This window comes from Pteropus vampyrus, unplaced genomic scaffold, assembly GCF_000151845.1.
Source record: "Pteropus vampyrus isolate Shadow unplaced genomic scaffold, Pvam_2.0 Scaffold119, whole genome shotgun sequence".
Classification (NCBI taxonomy): domain Eukaryota; kingdom Metazoa; phylum Chordata; class Mammalia; order Chiroptera; family Pteropodidae; genus Pteropus; species Pteropus vampyrus.
The window spans coordinates 1,103,065-1,125,365 of NW_011888900.1; the positions used below are offsets into that span (position 1 = coordinate 1,103,065).

Here is a 22,301-nt window from a genome sequence, read left to right on the forward strand (position 1 = left end):
AAAAAAAGTATCAGAAACACATAAAGCTCTTTTCTCTACGAATATTTTTTAGGATCATGAAAAAGTCAAATTGACCTGACGGTTACTAAAAGTATTTAATTATAGCCCATCACTATGACAGAACGTTCTACAGATACTAAAATGATTACTTAGCTTTCATATCACTATTTCATTATTTAAGAAAAATTTCTTACAACGTTATAACATACCTACGTAAGATTATAAAGAAAAAACAAAAATAATGCCCCAGGACAGGTGGAGATATTTCGATGGTTTCACATTTTCTAAATCTGTGCCAAGTTTTTATAAAATTTACGATAAAAATAAATGAACTTTAAGGGTGATTTAAGTGCAATAAAAAGTGTCCAAAGTATAAATAATGATTCAGATGGTCTCAGATGGGGCTCAAGATTTTTGCATGCACCACGTTTCTGGGTGATACAGATGCTGCTGGTCCTTGGAACACAGTGTGAGCAGAAGTCAGCCCAATTACCATGGCCTGAATGATGCAGCTTCCCTCAGGTACTCCATTACACCTGCTGCTGCTAACCTTTATCCATTTATCCGAGTAAATTACAGCAGCCGTTTTCTGTCTCTCTCTCTCACTAGATATCTAAATGATTAATTTCTTTAACATCTTTAACGTACTTACTCAAATCTGAGGCCAGACATCATATTTAATACTAAAACCACCCAAAGCCAGAATGATATATTTTTTTCTAACAATTATAAGATTTATATATGAACTGTCATGGTCTCTACTGGAATGCAAGTTCCATGCTTAAGAGATATTCACTTTATTCATGCATGTATTTCAAGTGCTTGGAATAGTGTTTGCATGTTAAAAAAGAACGGATGTTGGATAGGCTAAAGCAACAGATGGCCTTCCACTTTTGTTAAAAATCTTTGCCAAGAAAGTAAGTCATAATTTTTAAATTCTATATCAGTAATATCCTAAAACATTGATATGCCAGATAAATCCAGTTCAACATTTACTGTGAGCACAGAACAATTGCTTTGTTCCTACTGCTACTCTTCTAGTGAGGCCCCAGGCAGTTTGGCTAAAATCTTGGTAGATTTCTCAAAATTTATGACTCAAGAAAAATATATTCAGACCATATCTTATAATCTGATAGAACTGGCACTATAACAAGGTCCCAGCTATAGTTTAAGCTTTGGAGATATGAAGACAATGGCTTCAGCTAAAAAGGAGCAGGAATTTCTGAAAAATACTAATTTTTATCATCAAAAATAAAAATTTTGATAAAAAATTTCATTGAAATTGAAAAAAAATGTGAAAATGAAACAAAGAAAAGACTAGAAAAGCCTGTTAGATGCTGCTGACAACAGCATACAAATCTCATTTGATTTGTATTATAAATCTATCAAAATCTAACTGGAAACAGTTGATAATCAGTTTTGATACATCTTCCCATTAGCAATTGAACAGGACCAATTCCTGTCACAGAAATCGAAGTGACATGTTGAGCATTGAATATTCTGGCAAGTCCTTCTGGCCAATCTGCTCCAGAGCATCCACAGTCGGGTGTCTTTATAATATTTCCAGCTTGGAATGCGATTAAACTGATGAGAAAGGATGGCACAAATTCCCAAACCCAACTCGGCTAACACAGAGCCTTTGTAAGAAATGAGTGGGTGTGGCAACTTGCCATCTTCAAATAATTAAGATTAAAGTTTGTACGGATATTTATAATTGAAACTGAAATATTCTAAATGACTTTATTAAGGATTATACCATAACCTAGTCTTCACTTGAAAAAAAAAATCAGCAAAGTCAATAGAAAGATTTTACTAAAATTTCTCGGTGATCTCCAAGGGAAAGTGGCTGCCTTTAGAGAAATTTGCTAACTATATAGTTTGTATGTGATTCTACTTATTTTTCAATGCCAGAATCATTTCAGGTCTTTAATTGTAATCTTATTACTACCTATATGGAAATTATTGGATCATTTAAATTCAGTGACTCCAAGTAACCATTACTAAGGTATTCAAAATTAAAATGTGATTTCATTTTGACAGAATATAAAATATTTTGTGGTGTTGCAACTCATGATGATAGACATGATTTACCAGAATTATTTGTTTTCTAAGCAGTCTTTTTTTTTTTTTTTTAATACATATGTCATTGAATTTTCACAGGACTTTTGAGCTTTTGTGGATTGGCTACTAATTTCTACCAGGTACTTTCCATTTAAAGTAAGTAGTTTTATTGTCTACTAGACAATTGTTAAAATATTTAAGAAATGTTAGAGAAGCTAGGACTGCATACATGTATTGCTAAATGATTTATTGACCTTTGAGGTCTACAAACTAAATTTTCTAATGAGTTAAGGTAGCAATGCAATTGTTGTGGCATAGGGTTAATGACATTAATGAGTATATCAGCTGAGTAACTCAACCTATGAATTACATTTTTTAGAGCAAAAGGTATAGTGTTTGCTTCTGAGCAAATTGGTTTAATTAGGTAATTCTATACAGAATGACACACATTTGGATTTGAGATTCTCGTTTTGAAGAAATTATATTTTTGGAAACCTGAAGTGAATGAAATGTTGAAAACAACATGCCCAACAATTTGAACCAATGATTCCTCAAAGTCTTTATTGTCATCTTTGTGACCAAATGCAGGATAATTTTCCAAGTGGCTGTGCTTTTAGTGCTAGAGTTTCTTTCTCTGTGGGAATACATGTGAGTAAATTTGTACTAAAACTCAACATTCTTAACCAAATATATATATATAATATATATATGTATATATATATATATGAAAACAAGAATACAATAATTAGAAAAAAAATAAATTGGAGAACTGACACTTCCTGGTTTCAACGCTTACTAAAAAGCTATAGTAATAAAGACAATGTTTTACTGGCAGAAGGATAGACATTTAGGTCAATAGAATAAAACTGTCCAGAGTCCAGAAAGAAACTATTATGGTCAACTGGATTTTGACATGGGTGCCAATATATTTTGATAGGAAAATAACTTTATCATCAAATAGTTTTGGGACAACTAGCTAGTTGTCCACAAGCAGAAGAATGAAGTTGAACTCCTACCTCGCCTCATTTATAAAAATCAACTAAAAATGGATCACAGACCTAACTATAAGAGCTAAAACTTGAAAACTCCTAGAGGATAATACAGGAGTAAATCTTCATGGCATTGAATTAGGCAATGATTTTCATCTACAACACCAAAACTGCAAGTAACAAAAGAAAAAAAATCAAATTAGATTTCATCAAAAATTTTAAAACCGTTATGCTCCAAATAAAACTATCAGGAAGTTGAAAAGATAATCTACATAATGAGAAAAAATATTTTCAAATCATATATTTGAGAAGTTTGTATCTAGAATATACAACTCGGAAAACAAGCAAATGCCCCAATTTAAAAATGGACAGAGGATCTGTATATTAATACCAAGAAAATATATAAAGGGCCAATTAGTACATGAAAACATGATCAGCACCATAAGCCATTAGACACATTCAAATTAAAACTACAATGAGATACCACCTCACCACCACAAGGATGGCTATAATCAGAAAGGTGGCTCCCACAAGTGTGGGTGAGGCTGGAGAAATTGGAACCCTCAAACACTGCTTGTGAGAATGCAAAATAGTGCAGCCACTTTCGAAAATAGTTTGATGGTCCCGAGACATGTCCACATAGATTTTCCATATAATCCAGCAATCCCAAGGGGCATAAAATCATAGCTACACAAAAACTGGTATATGAATGTTCATAGCAGCATCATTCATAATAGCCAAGAAGTGGAAACAACTCAGACACCAACTGACTAAATGAAGAACAATGTATTATATCCATACAATGGTATATTGTTTTGCCACTTAAAGAATGAAATATTGATCCATGAAACAATATGGCAGAACCTTGAAAGCATTATAAGTGAAAGAAGGCGGTCCCAAGAGGCCATACAGTCTATGTGTCCATTTATATGTAATATCCAACATAGAGACAGAAAGTAGATGAGCAGTTACTACGTGTTGGCAGTAAAGGGAGAATGAGGGATGACTGCTGATATGTTTTAGGATTATGAAAATGTTTTAAAATTAGATGCTAGTAATCGTTGCAAAATTTATGATTTTAAAAACCACTGAATTAAATCAAACACTTTAAATGGGTAAATTTTATGGTTCATGCATTAGATCTCAATAAAACTTAAAAGTAAATATGGCACGCATTTTAGTTGCTATAATATTTGTATATTAAGCCAAATCGAAATTCATTCTTTTGTAGATGCCCTAGAATTAAGTCAATTGAATACATCCAGTGATTACAAAGTTTTTAAGACTGTTATCTTAAATACTTGTATGACTTGACTCAGTATTTCATTGCTTTATATAATGAACTTTTAAATATTCTTTAAAAATTGAATGGACAAATGGACATTGATGCCTTAATAAGTCTAAAAATACTGGCATTGCTTTAAAATGTATTAACCCAGATGATAATCTGATTATTGATATATAAACATTTTATTCCAGCTCAGAGCTATTTTTCTTTTTAAAGTTAAACCAGCATCATGACCAGTGGAAGTGAATCACTTGACATGTTACAATGCTGGTGAGTCTTAATTTGTGCCCAGAGGGACTAATGCTGGGAATTTGTTCAGGGTACCATAGCAACTGCAGAATTTAAGCAACGATACCCTGTGGCCAATTTGTAGCTGAGAGAATATTTCAAGATTCCATTGGATCACCTGAGGCAGCAATATTAAATGTTTATGGTGTGGTGTCTTGATAAGAAGCACTTAATTGGTGTTAATTTTATCCAAATCAAAGACAGCTTAGAGCATCTCTTTCCAGAGAGCAGAATATTCTCCTTAGATGTGTGAGAGAATGTTAAGGGTATTTTATTTTGTAACCAGTGTCTCACAAGGGTTTTGACACAGGTCTTTATTAAAACTGACTTCAAGTTGCACTGAGTAATATGCTAACGCGTTTGTGCAGAGAAAAACAATGTCTTCTCTAAAATCAAAGGAAGACAAAAAAAAATGTCAAATAATATTAATTTTCTCAACAACGGCACCTGTATTTGATCATCACATGATATACGTATTTCCCAATTTCCTCTTAGCAAGACTGAATAGGAGAGAACACTAATAAAGTATCTAGGGAGCAAACAATCCTTACTTCACTATTTTACTCAGTTAAAACACAGCGGATGTCTGCTTTCAAAGGAAGCTTTTTAAGAGCACTGGGCTACATGCCTCTTTGCCTTTGGATACTGGAATTCATTCCATCATCGTGAAACTCAAGAAATAAAATTGCCATTTGTGTCCCAAATTTCAATCTGCTGTCATATGTCATGAACCACGAGGCTTAATCTCCAACTGATGTTGAATATAGGTATAAAAAATCCAGTTACTCCTCATCATTTTAACCAAAAAAAAAAATTGCCGAAACATCAGTTACAAAAATGCAAAGGTGAAATAAAATCAAAATTATAAAGCTTTCTTAAAGGAATTTAAACATTAAGGACAAGAGAATTCACCACAAAACTACTCTATTTTATTTATGATAACATGATTTGGAAACTCAATGTTCTGCGTTCTAGCAATTGAGCCCAGTTATTAAGACAGTGCCTGCCACACTGTAGGCCATCTACAGAGGTAACAATCTATTAGTGAGTCAGAGAAATCTGCTTTCACAAAACACAGAAAATGGCAATATTAAGAGCCTCATGACAAGAGTCCAAAAAAAAAAAAAAAAAAAAAAAACAAAGGAAAAGCAAATTAGGAACTAATGGAATTTTGAAAAACCAGTAAATACTCTTGGTTAATTGAGTACTACGAAGGCTCAATCTATCATTAAAACAACAATTAGGTATCCTAAATTAGACAAAGAATGAATGTCGTTTCAAAATAAAATTTATGAAAGAGAATAAGTAGAAAAGAAACAGAAAAAGTCTTCAAAAGGTGTTTTATACATGAGCAGAATACAATAAGTAAGAAATACAAACTATATGAAGGGAAAACAAGTGATAATTTATGATTGATTTATAAATCAAAGGTCTAATGTTTAATTTCCCAGAGAGGAAAGAAAAGACATTATAATCTAATATTTTTTAATTTAGAAGAGAACTCCTAAGTTTCTAAAAAGGACTATAAGAAAGAAATGTATAACAAGAAGAAATGTTTTCCTCTACAATACAAACATCTTTCTAGATGACAGTTCCCATGACTAAAACGTATTCAGGGAAATTACTTATCCCGCATCTTCTCCTTCATGAATGAAGATCTTCAATTCATAGGCATTTAAAAGCATTTATACAAGAATATAAGACAAAACGAACTAAATCCTTTTATTGAATAAGGTTCAAATAGACAACACAGGAAATTGCAATTTTATTAAGAGCCTCATGACCTGTGACTCATTGTTGAACTATATTTAAATTTCTGAGTTCCAAACTTCCTGCATGTATCTACTTTAATTTTAGTAGTTATTTTATAGCTGAACCAATAGCCATATCTTTCCAGATCTCTCCACCAGGAAACTTTGATTAATTTCCTCTGAATAATTTTGATTATTTTCTGAAATAATCATTTACAATAGTAGCTGAATTGCTTAATATAGGGAAAAACAGGAGTAAACTGCCACATTAGTGTGTGTTTAAAACACAGTAAAATATTTAAACATTTAAAATATTTTCCAGTAAAAATAAATTTATGATTAACTTAAGTTTTTCCCTATCATTAGGCAAGCTACTTTAAAAAACAGGAAGGAATGGTAAGTGGCAATGTAGTCATGATTACAAAATTTATGCCATATTAAAATAAAGAAAATATTTCTTCTACTAAATAGTAAGTAGACTAAAGCTGGCACGCTTTTAATTTAACTCTAACACTTCATTTCCACTCAAAGTTTTAGTGATATTTCAGAAGTCAAAGGAAACTGATTCATGTTGATGGGATAAAGACAGATAACCGATATTTAAAGCATATTTCTTAAAATAGAAACTCAGTTCTCATTCTGTACCGTATAAAAACTGAGAAGATAGTGAACATTCTTTCAGTAGAGCAACATTGTTGCTGGAAGCAACTGTAAACAGTTTTACCTGCTGTTTATTTTGTATATCGATATAAGGTCATTATAGTGAAAATGGCAAAAAAGCATCTGAAAATTATTATAAAAGTCACCAACCTCCAGGAAGGTTCTCTGGGAACTTCGGAGTTGAGAACTGCTGGTTTAAAGACAGAGTACATCCAACAGAGTACATTCCAGGCTGGATGAGCTCATGACATGATCAGTTTAGTCTGCATTTGGCTAGAGGTTTCTAGAAACAGTACAGAAATATTTGACAGATATCTCCTTGCATATAAGTTACGTTTAAATGGGAAAGCGCATCACCCAGCGTGGGGCTTCTCATTTCGAATGCCTCGTAACAAAAATGTGCTGTAACAGATACTGGCTTGGAACTCTGTTGTCCATTTACTTAAGACTACTTGTAAATCGTTTGAGATTTCTTCCACTAACGTTGCACAAGTTCTTGCACATTCAGCCTCCTGATAAAGACTATCAGGTAAGTGAATAAATGAAAGCAAACGAACATGCTTTGAATGCATTATCAATGAATAAAGTGAGAAATGGATTGGGAAAATTCATGAATGCTGTCGGAGATCGAACAGCATAATGACTTTAACAATGGACCCGTTACGCCTCCACGCCAGGCCATGGGTGAAATCATCTCATGCAGAGAGGCCGGCATGAGACTTTCTCCATCTGTGTGCTCAGGTGAAGATCATGCGGCTCCTTGGAGTTGCCATTTTTCCTAAATTCGAGTAAGTTTATACTTACTATTTAACTATTCACATCTTAAAATATTTTCTATTAAGATGACGATGGATATTTTATATCATAGAAAGGAAATTCTAATTTTAAAAAAAACTGTACACATCAAAGAAATGTTGCATTACTAAGGGTTACTTTTTCACTCTTTTTGTCATTCGGAAAAATTTGTGAAAAACTACCATCACAATAGGCCACCGGTTATTTTCCTAAGAAAACCCTATTTACTACATACCTAATTTTAGGAATGTCATTTAAGTAAAAAATATTCAAAAGTAGAACTATAAGTCCTTTTTCCAAGAAGACCATGTTCTTCTAACAGACAATATGCTATAAAGAATTTAATTTTGAATACTTAGTACTTAAAGAGAAATCGAGTTTGGTGGTATAGATTCCGAAATTAAATGCTATAATACTGGAGATGTTTAACTGATTACAAATTAAATAGACTTGTGCCACGTAGGAATTTAGGGACTTTTAATAGACTTTATTTCCTAGACTAGTTTTAGATTTTACATAAACATTGAAGGCAAAGTTCTCATGTACCTACCGTGCCCCCTCGCCCTCACTCCAGTCCCCCCAATTAACATCTTGCAGAACAGACAAGATGATGCTGTTTTGAGCAAGGCTAGCAGTCATGGGGTGGAAATAAGTGGTCTTATTTGTGATATATTAGGAACATAAGACTTCAAGAATGTGAGGGTCCGTTTTATATGGAGTAAGGGAGGAAGAGAGGCATCACAAATGACTCAGCTATTTTGCCTGAGATATAGAATAGCTAGGGGAGCAGGATTAAAGGTATAAATTTGAGAGTTATCAGCACACGGATGGCATCTAAAGCCACAAAGCTTACAGACACCAACTTTGGGATGCGTGTGGCTAAGCATTAGTAAGTGAAGGGTGACTGGAGGCACAGATGTAGAATTGGAGACATGAAGAGAAATCAACAAAACTGAGATCCAGTAGTACAGCAGAATGCGAAATCCAGGCAATGCTGATTCTTCTGGAAGCCTGGTGAGTAAATTACTTTAAGAATGGAACTTACTAGCAGTGTCAAATTACTACGAGATGTTGAGAAAGATGGAGACTGGGAATATAGACCACCGGCTTTAAGAATATGGAGAACGTTTGTGACTTTGACAGTTTTTCTCTTGGTAAAGAGGAAGTGGTCAAAATACCACTGGTATGATCAGCGAGAGGACGAAGTCTTGTGGACCGAAGAAGTGAACATATCTCTTTCATGCTTGTTGTAAAATTTTGTAGCAGCGATGGAATGTATGCTTCATGGAAGTTGGTTTACTTTAAAAGTATAAAATCCTTATGCATGTACACACACACACACACACACACACACACACACACACACACAGGCTTCCCCCACTATCCGGAAGCAGAGCATTCCTATGAAACCTTTCATACGCCGAAATGGCGTGAAGCGAAGGGTCCCCCACCTTCTGAGGGCCCCCACCACTGCATTCAGGAGACACCTGCGCTGGTGCTGTGAGAACTTTGCCTTCCCAGGGAAATTCTCACACGAAAGACCTACCTTAGTACCTGTTTTCACTAACCGAATGAAACCCAAAAAGGATATTTGCTTCTACAAAGAAAGGACAGAAAAAGCTAAGGGAAGATTCGTCTGAACCTTTCCATATAACCTGCCTTAAAACGTCTTGGTGTTACTCAGCTCCTACGTTAGGCTACATTTTCTACTCACACAATAAGTTTTAGCTGAGAATGTGGCATGCGTGATAGGTTTGGCGTGTTGCTAAGTTCCGAAGCGGAGCTGAAGTGCCGGACAGGGGAGGTGCTTGGTAAAGTGAAGGAGTCATTAGGATGAGTTAGATGAGAAAGAACTGGGTTGCCAGCTTCTGTTCGCGCGGTTCCGACGGTGTCTTCGTCTTAGAGACATCAAAGTCAGCACTGGGTGAATGCTGAATGCTAGGACTGGGCGAGGCACAGACTGAGCGGGTCCTTGCCCCTCTACTCCGGCAGGGGTGTCAGACAATAGATCATTAAAACAAACACATAATTGCAAGTAGCCCTTCAGCACTAGAGGGAAAAGAAACATGGCACATTGTTTCTGGGACTGCTGTGAATACCACCATCTTGACATTCGGTTATGGTTAACTACATATATTTCTGTTTGAATATCCCCTGCTACACTGAAATCCTCTTCTGGGGAAGAACCCAAGTGTATCCTAACATCTAACACAGAGGTTAGGAAGTAATAACTATTAAATGGACTGAGCTGCTTTTTACAGTTCGGCATAGCTCCAGGGTCTATGATCAATGCGTGTGTCCTCACGTGAACTTGAAGCTGGCCTCTTTCTTTCTAATCTTACCTGAAACGCTTACCACATCTTTTTCATAGATAAATGTGCATTTCAGTTTATCGCTAACATCATGATCTTAAAATTAGCAGGGTGTAAATTAACGAGATTTTACCTAAATATATTTAGGTCTAGGAAAAGATTTCTGTGTCCTTCCTAATACTTGTTTAAAAACCAGCTGTTATTTAGATAATTAGCGTTTTGTGGGTTTAAACACAGTGTCTCTCACATTCATCATTGCTGATAATATCAGACTTTTAAAAAGATTCACCTTTTTGACACCAGAAAGCATTAAAATGTGAGGCCAGAATTAGCTAAGCTGTAATAATAAGGTGATAATTGCTAAGTGTAAAGCCACACTGACGATGCCTTTAGCAAAAACACTAACAGTTCCGTGTGAACTTACAGTGCTCAATAGTATTCTTATTTTTTTTATCTGTTTAAGTGATTTTTCATGTTTTGAATTTCTATCAAAAGTAGAAGACATTATGTTAATTAATTTTGCATCTCACAATTCTAACAGGTACCAACTACAATAGAATAAGCCTCTTTTCGGCAGCTAGCCATTATATTTATGTTCTACTGGTAAAATCTGTTATCATAAATCTATGTGTTCAGTGGGGACCAAAGTTATGAATTTGAGGTGGCAGGCTTTTCTCATTAGACCAGTGGTTCTGATATTTGAGTAGACATTAGAATCACTTAAGAAGCTTTCAAAAAATACTCACGTACGGGCCCTGCCCGTAACGACTGACTCGGATTCCGGAGATGAGGCTTGAATATGAGTATTTAAAAAATCTTCCAAAGTGTTTCTGTGTGCAGCTTGGCTAGAAAATTATTGCATTGGACATTAAGCCTTACACTGGGAATATATTTTATAATCACATCTATAACTGTACTGAGCACCTAGATCAATAATGCTAGTCTGAAGAAGAAATCGATGAATTACTAGAAGCATGAATGTCATCTATAAGGTAGGCTTTTCTTCCCCTTGCCATAGAATTTTTGTTTTGCAATGACTAGACGGACGCTAACTAACTCTCATTCTCTGTAGTACAGTTTGTGAATCACAGGCATCTACAGGTGAGTCACTACTTTATCCGATTTATAGTTAACACAAAATGTTAACTATTTTGAAAGTCCTCTTATTTGCAGAAACTATTACTAAGAAATAGAGAAAAGTCAAGAGTAAGCATAGAAAATAGGGAATACTGTATACATGAAGAGCCATATTATATTTATATCTTTATACACTTATAAAACTCTTTTTTTCCAATAGGACTTAAAAGTCATCAGTAGAGTTATGTTAGGTAAAGAAAATCTAAATGACTCTCAATAAGGAAGGATTAATTGATTAAATTTATATCCAAGGAAACAAATATTATACCATCCCTTAAAATATCAACCCTGAAATTACATAGCAACATGAAAACTGGTTATGGCAACTTACAAAGCAGAGAATATTATTTGCAAACAGTGACTGGAATTATGCGTAAAATTACCCAAGTGTTTGAAGTCAATATTCTGAAGTAATATTATAGCACGGTAGGGCAATAGTTGAAATTTTCCATGTATTTTTCCTTCTTTATGGGATGTGACATTGTTTTGTAAAACTTAGATTCTTTGGCAAACATTATCTCAGTTTGTCCCTTAGCCTTCTGGAAACTGGTTCTACAGTGCAGAGAACCCATGTGTTTTAGTAATTGTTTATATTATACTCCTTGTGTCTTATGTACTACAGACAGACTTCCGAATTCAGCTTTCATCTGTTCTAACAACTTTGCTTATTGCATTATCATGTTACTCGTTAGACTTTTTTCACCATATTTATTAAAGTGGTCAGTTATTTTGGTATTTTAACGTGGATATTATATGCCCACACACACACATACATACATACATATATAATGAGTCCTGCATCATGATAATTAAGTTCCAATTAAGTTTTGCCATTATATAATGTAATATATATTCCCAGAAAGACTTCAATGACATGAGAAAAGAATGTTTAACTCCTAACAAATATACATCAAATTCAATTTTTAAAATAAATTTGCTTTAAGAAAAGCAACTCATCTAAAAATGGAATTTTAAAATTTGTTCCTTTCTTTAATCAGACCCTGGGTTTTCTCCTAAGGGCCCCAAGATATCTATTATTTCTATAGTATAGAGGATTAATATCTCATTTTCATTTATTTAAAGTCTGCTGACTTGTGAGAGTTAGAAACTTTGCGTTTGAGGGTTTTAACGAAATGTCAATTTAACTCATTGTAATTTGAAGAATTTGCCGCTGTGAAAATGAAAAGCTCAGCAGTGAAACTGACAGAATTTTCTTGGCTTCCCAAGAATAAGTCACGTGGTGGAAATGCTGACTGCTATCTAACGCACACGCTGATTTCCGTGAAGCCTGGTTTCATTGCAACCACCGTAAACAGTAATGACCTTTATCAGAAACAAAAATGAAGCCCTGACAACTGCAATCAGATCATCCAGATAATGAAGCCCACGCAAGTTAATTGTGCTTTCTGTTCATCCTCTTTGGTAATCAACTGATTAGGTGTAAAGGTGAAGAACGCTGAAATAGTTTGTGTGTTAAATGTATATTTTAATGCATTTATTTCTAAGCTTCAAATATGAAATAGATCCAAATACTTCTCCATATGGAAGTACGGTTCTAAAAGATTCAATTGGAAAGCAGCACAAATTTAATCTGCCAAATAAGTCACAGGGCCATGCCCACCATTCATGCTTGGGACCATAATCCTCCCACAGGGAAAGGCAGCGGATACTAAAACACGTACCTGCACACACGCACTCTATAATACAGCCCATGTTCTTGGTCACAGACTTTGTTTTCCTGTCTCCATTAAAAAAATTTTACCCTTTCCCCAAGAGAAATTACCCAAGCAATCTTCCAATGACAGCATTAGACTCAAAGTCAAAGATCTCATTATAATATCTACATTGGATCTAATGTGTTTTCTCTTGCTCCAGAAATCTATGTACTTAAAATGCGAGTAATTTACACCCTCCCCCTATGCACTCAATATACTATAATGAAACAAGGACAAGAAAATTACACTAAACACTTCCATATAGACGGGATAAATAATCAAAATACCAGTGGCACTTTCCACAGAACGAGAAAAAAATCCTAAAATTTATATGGAAACACAAAAGACCCTGAATAGCCAAAGCAATCTTGAAGAACAACAAAGTTAAAGGTATCACGCTACCTGATATCAAACTATACTACAAAGCTATAGTAATTAAAACAGCATGGCACTGGCTGTTTATAAAAATAGACACATAGATCAATGGGACAGAATAGAGAGCCCAGAAGTAAACCCAGGCCTATATGCAACTAATCTATGACAAAGGTGGCAAAATATACAATGGGGTAAAGGCCAATCTCTTCAATAAATGGTTTTGGGAAAATTGGACCTTGTTCTTATACTATATACAAGATAAACTCAAAAGGATTAAGGACTTATATGTAAGATCTGAAACCATAAAACTAGAAGAAAACACAGGCAGTAAACTCTTTGGCATTGCTCTTGGCAATATTTTTTTGGATAAGTCTCCTCAGGCAAGAGAAAGAAAAGAAAGAATAAACAAATGAGACTAAAACTAAAAAGTTTTTGTACAGCAAAGGAAATCATCAATAAAATAAACAGACAATTGACTGAATGGGAGAAGATATTTGCTTTTGATACATCTAATAAGAGGTTAATATCCAAAAATATATAAAGAACTCATACAACTCAAAAACAAAAAAACAATCCAATTAAAAAATGAGCAGAAGACATGAACAGATATTTCTCCAAAGAGGAAATACAGATGGCCAATAGAAATATGAAAAGATGCTCAAAGTCACTAATCATTAGAGAAATGCAAATTAAAACCACAATAAGATATCACCTCACACCTGTCAGAATGGCTATCAATAAATCAAAGAACAAGTGTTGGTGAGGATGTGGAGAAAAGGGAACCCAATACATTGTTGGTGGGACTGCAAATTGGTACAGCCGCTATGGAAAAGAGCATGGAGGTTTCTCAAAAAATTGAAGATATATCTTTTGACTCAGCAATTGGACTTCTGGGTATTTATCCAAAGAAAACCGAAACAATAATTCATATAGATCTATGCACTCCTAGGTTCATGACAGCACAATTTACAATAGCCAAGATATGGAAGCAACCTAAATACCCATCAACAGAGGACTGGATAAAGTTATGGTTCATATATACAATGGAATATCACTCAGCCATTAAAGAAAATGCAATCCTACCATTCGCAATGACACGAATGGTCCTAGATGTTGTTATGCTGAGTGAAATGAGTCAGAGAAAGATAAATAACATGATTTCACTTATATGCAGCATCTAAGGAACAAAGAGAACTAATCAAAAACAGGCTCACAAATATACAGGACAATCTGTTGATGGCCAGAGAGGAGGGGCATTGAAGGGCTGGGAGAAAGAGGTGAAGGGTTAAATACGAATTAATAGTAGATAGATGGTCACGGGGATGGGGAGCACAGCATGGAGCATGCAGTTAGCATTAATGCAATGGCTAGGCGGAGAGCCAGAGGAGAGAACGTGCAATCAGGGGGATCGTTTATAAACAATATAAATGTCTAACCAATGTACTGTATACGTTAATAAAATTTTTTAAAGTTTTTGGACAGCAAAGGAAATCATCAACAAAATAAAAAGAACCTAATGAATAGGAGGAGATATTTGCCAATGATACATTCAATAAAGGGTTAATGTCAAAAATACATAAGAAACATACAATTTAACTCCAAAAAACTAAACGATTTGATTAAAAAATGGGCAGAAGACCTGAACAGACATTTCTCCAAAGAAGGCAGATAAATGGCCAATAGACATATGAAAATATGCTCGACATTACTAAGCATAAAAAAAAAATGCAAACTAAAACCACAATGACATGTCACTTCACACCTGTCCAAATGGCTATCAACGAATCAAAAAAGTGTTGGCCAGGATGTGGAGAAAAGGGAACCCTTGTACACTCTTGGTTGGACTGCAAACTGGTGCAGCATCTGTGGAAAACAGCATGGAGGCTTCTCAAAAAATTAAAAATAGAACTACCTTATAGCCCAACGATTTCACTTCTAGGGATCTATCCAAAGAATATGAAAACACTAATTCAAAAAGATACATGCATCCCTACGGTGATTGCAGCATTATTTACAACAGCCAAGATACAGAAGCAACCTGAGTGTCCATTGATAGACAAAGAAGTGGTACATATGTACAATGGAATATTACTAGGCCACAGAAAAGGATGAAATCTTGCCATTTGTGATAAGATGGATAGACCTAGAGGGTATTATGCTAAGTGAAACAAATCAGAGAAAGACATACCATGTGATTTCACTTATATGTGTGACCTAAAAAACAAAATAAGTGAACAAAAAAAACAGAAACTCAGAGATAAAGAGAACAAACTGATGTTTGCCAGACGGGAGCAGGATTGGAGGGCTAAGTAAAAAACGTGAAGGGATTAAGAAGCACAAAGTGCCGATGATAAAATGTTCATGGGGATGTAAAGTATAGCACAGGAAGCTGTCAATGATATTGTAATAACTATGTATGGTGTCAGGTGGGTACTGAATTAATTGGGATGATCGCTTTGTATGTTATATAAATGTCTAACCACCTTGCTGTACACCTGAAATTAATGTGTCAATCGTTATTGAAAAATAAAAATATATTGAAGAAAAAAAAGGGATAAATAGGAAATATTTATAAAATCTAACTTAACAAATGTTCCACAGGGTGTCTATTCTGTCCATGGAAAATGCTCCTTTATTTGGCCCAGGTTCTGCTCCCTGAATATAGAAGCCTAGTCTGTCATTTTCCATGGCCCTTGGCTCTACTCTCTAGGAGGTCCTTCTTATTATATACCATGGCCATATTTGAATGTGGCAATGGGGATTATTCCCTCTCAGGTGGTTGACAGTGTGCTCAGCCAACTACCTGCCCATGGAAGTTTGGAAAAATAAAAGATTCTTTCAAATCCTGAGAAATCAGTCTCTCTTATACCAGTATAACTTTCACAAAAACTTAGAAGTCTTTTTTTTTCTATTTGATTCTAATAAATCTCATAGGTCAACTGTCATCTGCAATTCTGTTGGCAACATTCCACTGTCTGAGATACGTGCATTCCCTTGAATTTATAAGATGTGCTGGTGGGGGCACAATCTCCTTTTCTTCTCCCTGGTGCCATTTTGTTCAGCTGAACAACTGTACAAGGGAAGACCTGAACGGATGCAGAACTGTTAACAGGCTCTGTGGCTACACCACAGATTTGGACCTTGCCAGAAAGCTCAACTTTAATTGACCATCATTGTTCAAAAACATTCTTAGTTTTATATTTTATTATTTGAAAATAAAAATCAGACCTTGGAAGTCACAGAACTACTTAAATTTCTATCATTACCTTACATATCTCTTTGAAATCTTGACAATTCTTTTCTGAGTTATCTTTCTTTTATATACTTGTCAAATGCACCAGTAGTAGACAGGAACTACCAGGGACACACCTACTCACCTAAAACCACAAGCTCATCCTGTACATCACCAGTCTTCCAAAGCACTACAGGACACCAAGGTACCAAATATCTCAAGACCCCAAATATCTCAAGACCATCATTCTAGCCTTCAACAAGCTGAATTGCCATCTACTTCTGGCACTGGAACCAATTTCTTATCTAAAGTCTTTGTATTATTTTAATGACCATCCAAGTAGGCTTTAACTAAGTTTTCCTGTAGGAACAAATAAATCCCAAATGTTAGTGGCTTACCGCAACACGTACTGATATTTTTTGTTGTTGTTTTTTTAACCCATGTGGATCCATTTGAGTCAGTAAAGGCTCGCCTGCTCCAAATCCTCTTCATTTTGGGATTCAGGCTGAGAAAATAATATCTATTTTGGACATGCTGGCCTCATGACATCAGACAGGGCAGAAAAGACACTTAGGCAAAGCAGCACGGCAGAGCCCTGTTTCGGCTCTCAAAGCCTCTGGCGGCGGCACACATTGCTTCTGCTCATAAGGCGTCAGAAGGCAGATGGCACATGGCCAAGCCTGATGCTGATGTGGGAAGAATAATTCTGTTGCAGAGAGGAGTCAATAATATGGTCATCCTCGAGACCACAGCCGTCTTTAAAAATTACGTAACTAGACTGCTGAATCGGACCTTTCAGAACGAATACTTCATTAGCCATTAAACCCTATATAATTTTACCATTTCCTTGCCAACGATTCGGTCCCAAATGATTTCTAAAGCCTACGCTGACAAACACAGAGGTTTCTTTACCACCACCTCTAATAAATACTTTCATGTTAAAACTATTCACAGGAATAATGGCCATGATAATACAGACACCTATAACCATTCTCATGAGCCTTCCTACTGAGTTCCTCTTCTGACTTACTCTTCCACAGTCCAGCCCTGTTATACATGCACACATGACTAAAATGTATACACACATCTTCATTTAAAAAAAAAAAAATCAAGGATAAAATGTCCACCAAAAAGCCAATGCTAGTGAGAGCAGGGGACAACATACGAGTCTCGCTGGTCAAATGATCCTGTTTTCATGCAATGTCATTAGAGAAGAAAATCTAGTTTGCTTGACTTAGAATACTTTGGGTTAAAAATCTCAATATGGAATATGTTCTGTTATTGAATTACCCCTTAGAAAAGTAATTCAGTTTTTAAAATTTTTTTTAAGTTCCAACTGGCGTTATCTTGAAACAGTCTTTCTAACCAGGGAACTTTTTTTTTTTTTTTTTTTTTTGCCTCAAAAGTTGTCCAACAGGAGCAGATGCCATGGCTGGAACACCATCTGAAGTAACTGCTGCCATGTGGTGACAGTCTCACAATCACACTGACATTCCAGACTGTTTCTTTAAAAAAGAATATTTCTTTGTTGTTTGTGATTTCAGCTGAAATCACCTACCTGTTGTAGGTATGCTTCCAGGACATCGCAGGCTCTATCTTCTAGAATACTCCATAAACCCATGACCTTACACAACAAAATAAGATGGCTACATACTTTTAAACACCAGAGAGCACTGAGGATAACATATTTCAATATTTAATCATGACATGTTTAATATTCTTCTGATAAAGGCTTAAAGCTTAAAATTTTAAAACACCAACCTTTAATGATACCATGGCCATATATAAACACACACGCACACGTGCACACACGCATGTACACTTATGGTAAAACATATTTGAAGTGTTAAAATCAAAAACAAAGACCAACCTGGAAGGTTCCCTGAGCTGACAGAACCCATTTAGTCACACAAACAGCTTAATTTAGCTTATTTTGTGAGATGAATTTAACCTTGGTCATTTCTTGCTTATGCCTCTGGAAAATATGGAACTTGAACAGTTTCCCAGGTTCCACATGAGGTAAGACCTGCAAATTCCAACGCTGACACAAGTCACTGTGAAGACTAAGCACTCACCACCCCCTCACCCTGTAAGATGCCGTAGGCCAGTGCATCCCTCAGCCTCATTCCACGTCTGGTTCAAGTGCTCCTGGTCCACGAACTGTCCTTTTGGTGTATAAATGATAATTTTTTTTACTAATTACTATCTCAGTGATTCATGGGTTTTACTTTGGCTATTTGTGAACCTTCGATAGAAGCTCTAGAACATGCATTAAAAAATCAGACTATTAGTTCCAGAAAGGTGAGCACGTTGTTCAGGTAATATTTTCTCTTTCCTTACAGCTGCAATCTTTACATTGATTTTAGTGTTTCGACTGTAAAGATTTTACCCTGGTTAGTGCCTTATATTAACAAAGGAGAAAATGCTTTATACATGCTAGAGAAAGCTCTCGGGAGGCTACCGAGCATGCGCTGCTTTAGGAGGTACCTACCTTGTCATCTTCCTGTGCGAGTCTCTGTCTGAGCCCTTCCACCCGGAACCTGAGTTTCTTTGCTTCGGCCTCACTTTGTTCCACACGGTCGTTCGCACGAGTCAGCTCTGCTCCTTTCGCCTGGTGTTGTCTGCTTAGTTTATGGTAGGCACGTTGAAGGTCCGACAGTTCCTTTCAAAAGCAAACGGGGATTCCATTGTTTATAATTTACTCTGGGACGTCAGAAGAAGAGCAACTTCCTTTGACATAGGAGAAAGACATTTTAGGAAGGACTCGGATGACACAGCTCCATCTGGAACTCTGCATTTCTGCAGTTAAATGTTATGATTAGCATATAACTGGAAGTGGAAGACATGTTTGTGCATGGCTGCAGCGGCAAAAAAAAACAAAACAAAACACAATGCAATTCTTTGTGTTCTCGAGGGAATGATCCATTTTGCGTGTTTAGGTTGTATGTATGCAAATTTAGGTTGTATGTATGCTTTCCAAAAGAGGATATCACATACCCATAAAAGCGGAATAAAATATAATGACAGTAAGTGCAAGAGTGGTTCGTTTGCCAAATCAGCAGAACTACGAAAGTTAGCAGACTATCTGCTTTTAATGATTTTTTTCTAAGAAAACAGGTTTTGTGCCACTGTAGTCATGCCATTCCTCACATCCTTCTGAAGCCACCTGATTGTGGCTCAGAGACCGGGGGTCAGTGGCCTGTCCTATGAAGAAACAGTGAATTTATCGTGAAGTGATTGGCTCTCCAAACCGTCTTGTTATAATTAACACCTCACAAGACATATATTCACAGGTCCCATTAATTGGCCTCAGATTATTAATAATGTTGCTTCTCATTTTTATTTATAATTTTCTGTGCAAATTAACTGTCCTGTCCTTATAGAAAACATCTTTATTAAAACTATGAAGGAAAAAAAACCCATAGTTCCTCGTGTTATAATACTTGAAGAAAATCCAAGGATATTTTGTTAATTTCCTGAAAAATACAAATCAAAACCACAGTGAGATTTCGCCTCACACCTGTTAGAATGACTGATCAAAAAGACAGGAAATAACGCATTGGCGAGGATGTGGACTAAAGAGAACCCGGCATTGCTGTGGAAACGTAAATCCACAGTTGCTACGGAAAACAGCATGGAAGTTCCTCAAAAGATTAAAAATGGATCTACCATATGATCCAGCAATTCTAATTCTGAGGAATTATCCTAAGGAAATAAAAACACTAAGTCAAAAAGATATCTGCACCTGCATATTCATTGCAGCATTATTTATCATAGCCAAGACTTGGAAATAACCTGAATGTCCACTGATGGATGAATGGATAAAGAAAATACTATATATAGTAGAATATTATTGAGCCATAAAAAAGGAAATTGCCACATGCGATGCTATGGATGGACTTTGAGAGCATTACGCTAAGTGAGAAATGAGACAGAAAGACAAATACTGTATGATCTCACTTATATGTGGAATGTAAAAACAGCGAACACCTCATAGAGAGAGAACAGACTGGTGGTTGCTAGAGGCTGGGGGTGGGAGGTGGGGGTCAAATAGATGAAGATGGTTAAAAGGTACAAACTTATAGTCATCAAATAAATCAGTCCTGGGGATGTAATATACAGCATGGTAACTATAGGTAATAATATGATACTGTATATTTAAAGTTGCTAAGAGTAGATCTTAAAAGTTCTCAGCACGATCAAATTATTATATAGATTGTGTGAAATGCTATATGTAAGCTATTTATTGCAGTGGTTTTTGTTGTTAATAGTGAATGAATATTATAAGCAGTTGATTAAAAAAAAAAAACTATTACCATTAAGTATAATATGGCAGCCTTTTATATAGTGATATATCTCCAAAATATTCTGTTAAGTAAGGGAAAACGCAGAACAGTGTGAAGCACTTGCTATGAGAAAAGTGAGGTAAAGTGGATTTTGATACGGCTTTGGCGACTAGCAGGCTCCTGGCCTTTGTGAAACTCAGAACTCCAAACAGAACAGGTAGCGGTCTGGGGAAGGGAGGCAGAGTGTGGACGGGAGGACAGGACCTGGCGAGAAACCGCAGGCCACCACCAGAAGGACGAAGGTGCAGGAGGGCTCCAAGGTCAACCACAGCACACCCTACCATCCAAAGCATGTGCCCCCCAGTATCCTCTGACAGGGTGAGGGCCGAGTAACTGGGCAATGCCTGGTATCTTGCAGCTGTTGCCTTACAAACCCCGGCCCCCCAACCAAAGTCAGAATTATGGGGAGCTGACGACTGACAGATCTGGGTAGGCAGCTAGACCCCAGCTGGCTGGGCAGACTTGCCACGGTCCCTTCGCTGACCTGACAGCAATGCTCCAGCTTATACCCACCCTCATCGCAGTGTTTTACATCCCAAATAACATTTGCGATGTTATGCGAACGTATTTTTCATTTCTTTAGAATACGATTTGCAAACGTCAGGTCATATACCTTATTCTTTTGCAGAGATATTAATAGGAAACACGATTCTATTATTTGGAATGACAATGAAGCATTTAATGAAAGATTTTCTTGATTTATCAAACAAGTAATTTGCCACAAAAATAATGCAGAGCTTAATGAAACATAAGTTACAACAAATTTGCAAAGCGATGGCTTTTTTTCAGGAGTTATGCACCTAGTTGTAACTATTTAAATACCTTTGCGATTTAGCAGAATTATTTCTGATGGTCAATGCTTTGTCACTAGATTTGTCCAGTTCTCTTAGGTTGGTTTAAATGGAGTTAAGTAAACAAAAACAACCTTTGACATATATAGAAAGGAAAGAAGGAAGGAAGAAGGAAACCAGCCATCCTTGTAGGCAGACTCCTAGCATTCACGCTCCTCCGCTCAGCCATTTGCTCAGGGAACGTCACCTTATTCTCCAGTTCTGGAGGGGATACGTATTAGTCAAAGTCTGTTCTCAGTGAATAAGTGGTTCCCAAGCCCGCAGCATCAGCTCATCTGGGAACTCCATCCAAGACCTGAAGCAGGAACTCAAGCTGGGGCCAGCGGCCTTGGCTTTAACAAGCCAAGCCCAGCGTCTCTGATTCGACCAGTGGTACAGGCCAACTGTAGTAAGCTTTATTCCTGCCAGTAACTATTTTAAGAAGATAGAACATAACCTAACTGAGCAATGAAATACGAGAAGTCTCCCTGCCTAGGAGGAGATGATCTAGAATTTTTTTTT

The 22,301-nt window shown here is 36.1% G+C and overlaps 1 protein-coding gene across 1 annotated transcript in view; it reads right to left on the bottom strand.

The window, feature by feature from the left end:
* The window catches only part of CCDC102B (coiled-coil domain containing 102B), a 228,951-nt gene that overhangs the window by 31,888 nt on the left and 174,762 nt on the right, over positions 1-22,301 (bottom strand). The window contains exon 8 of the mRNA XM_023534108.1: positions 19,095-19,265. Within this exon, the coding sequence (XP_023389876.1) occupies positions 19,095-19,265 (171 nt within the window). The remainder of the gene's footprint in view (positions 1-19,094; positions 19,266-22,301) is intronic.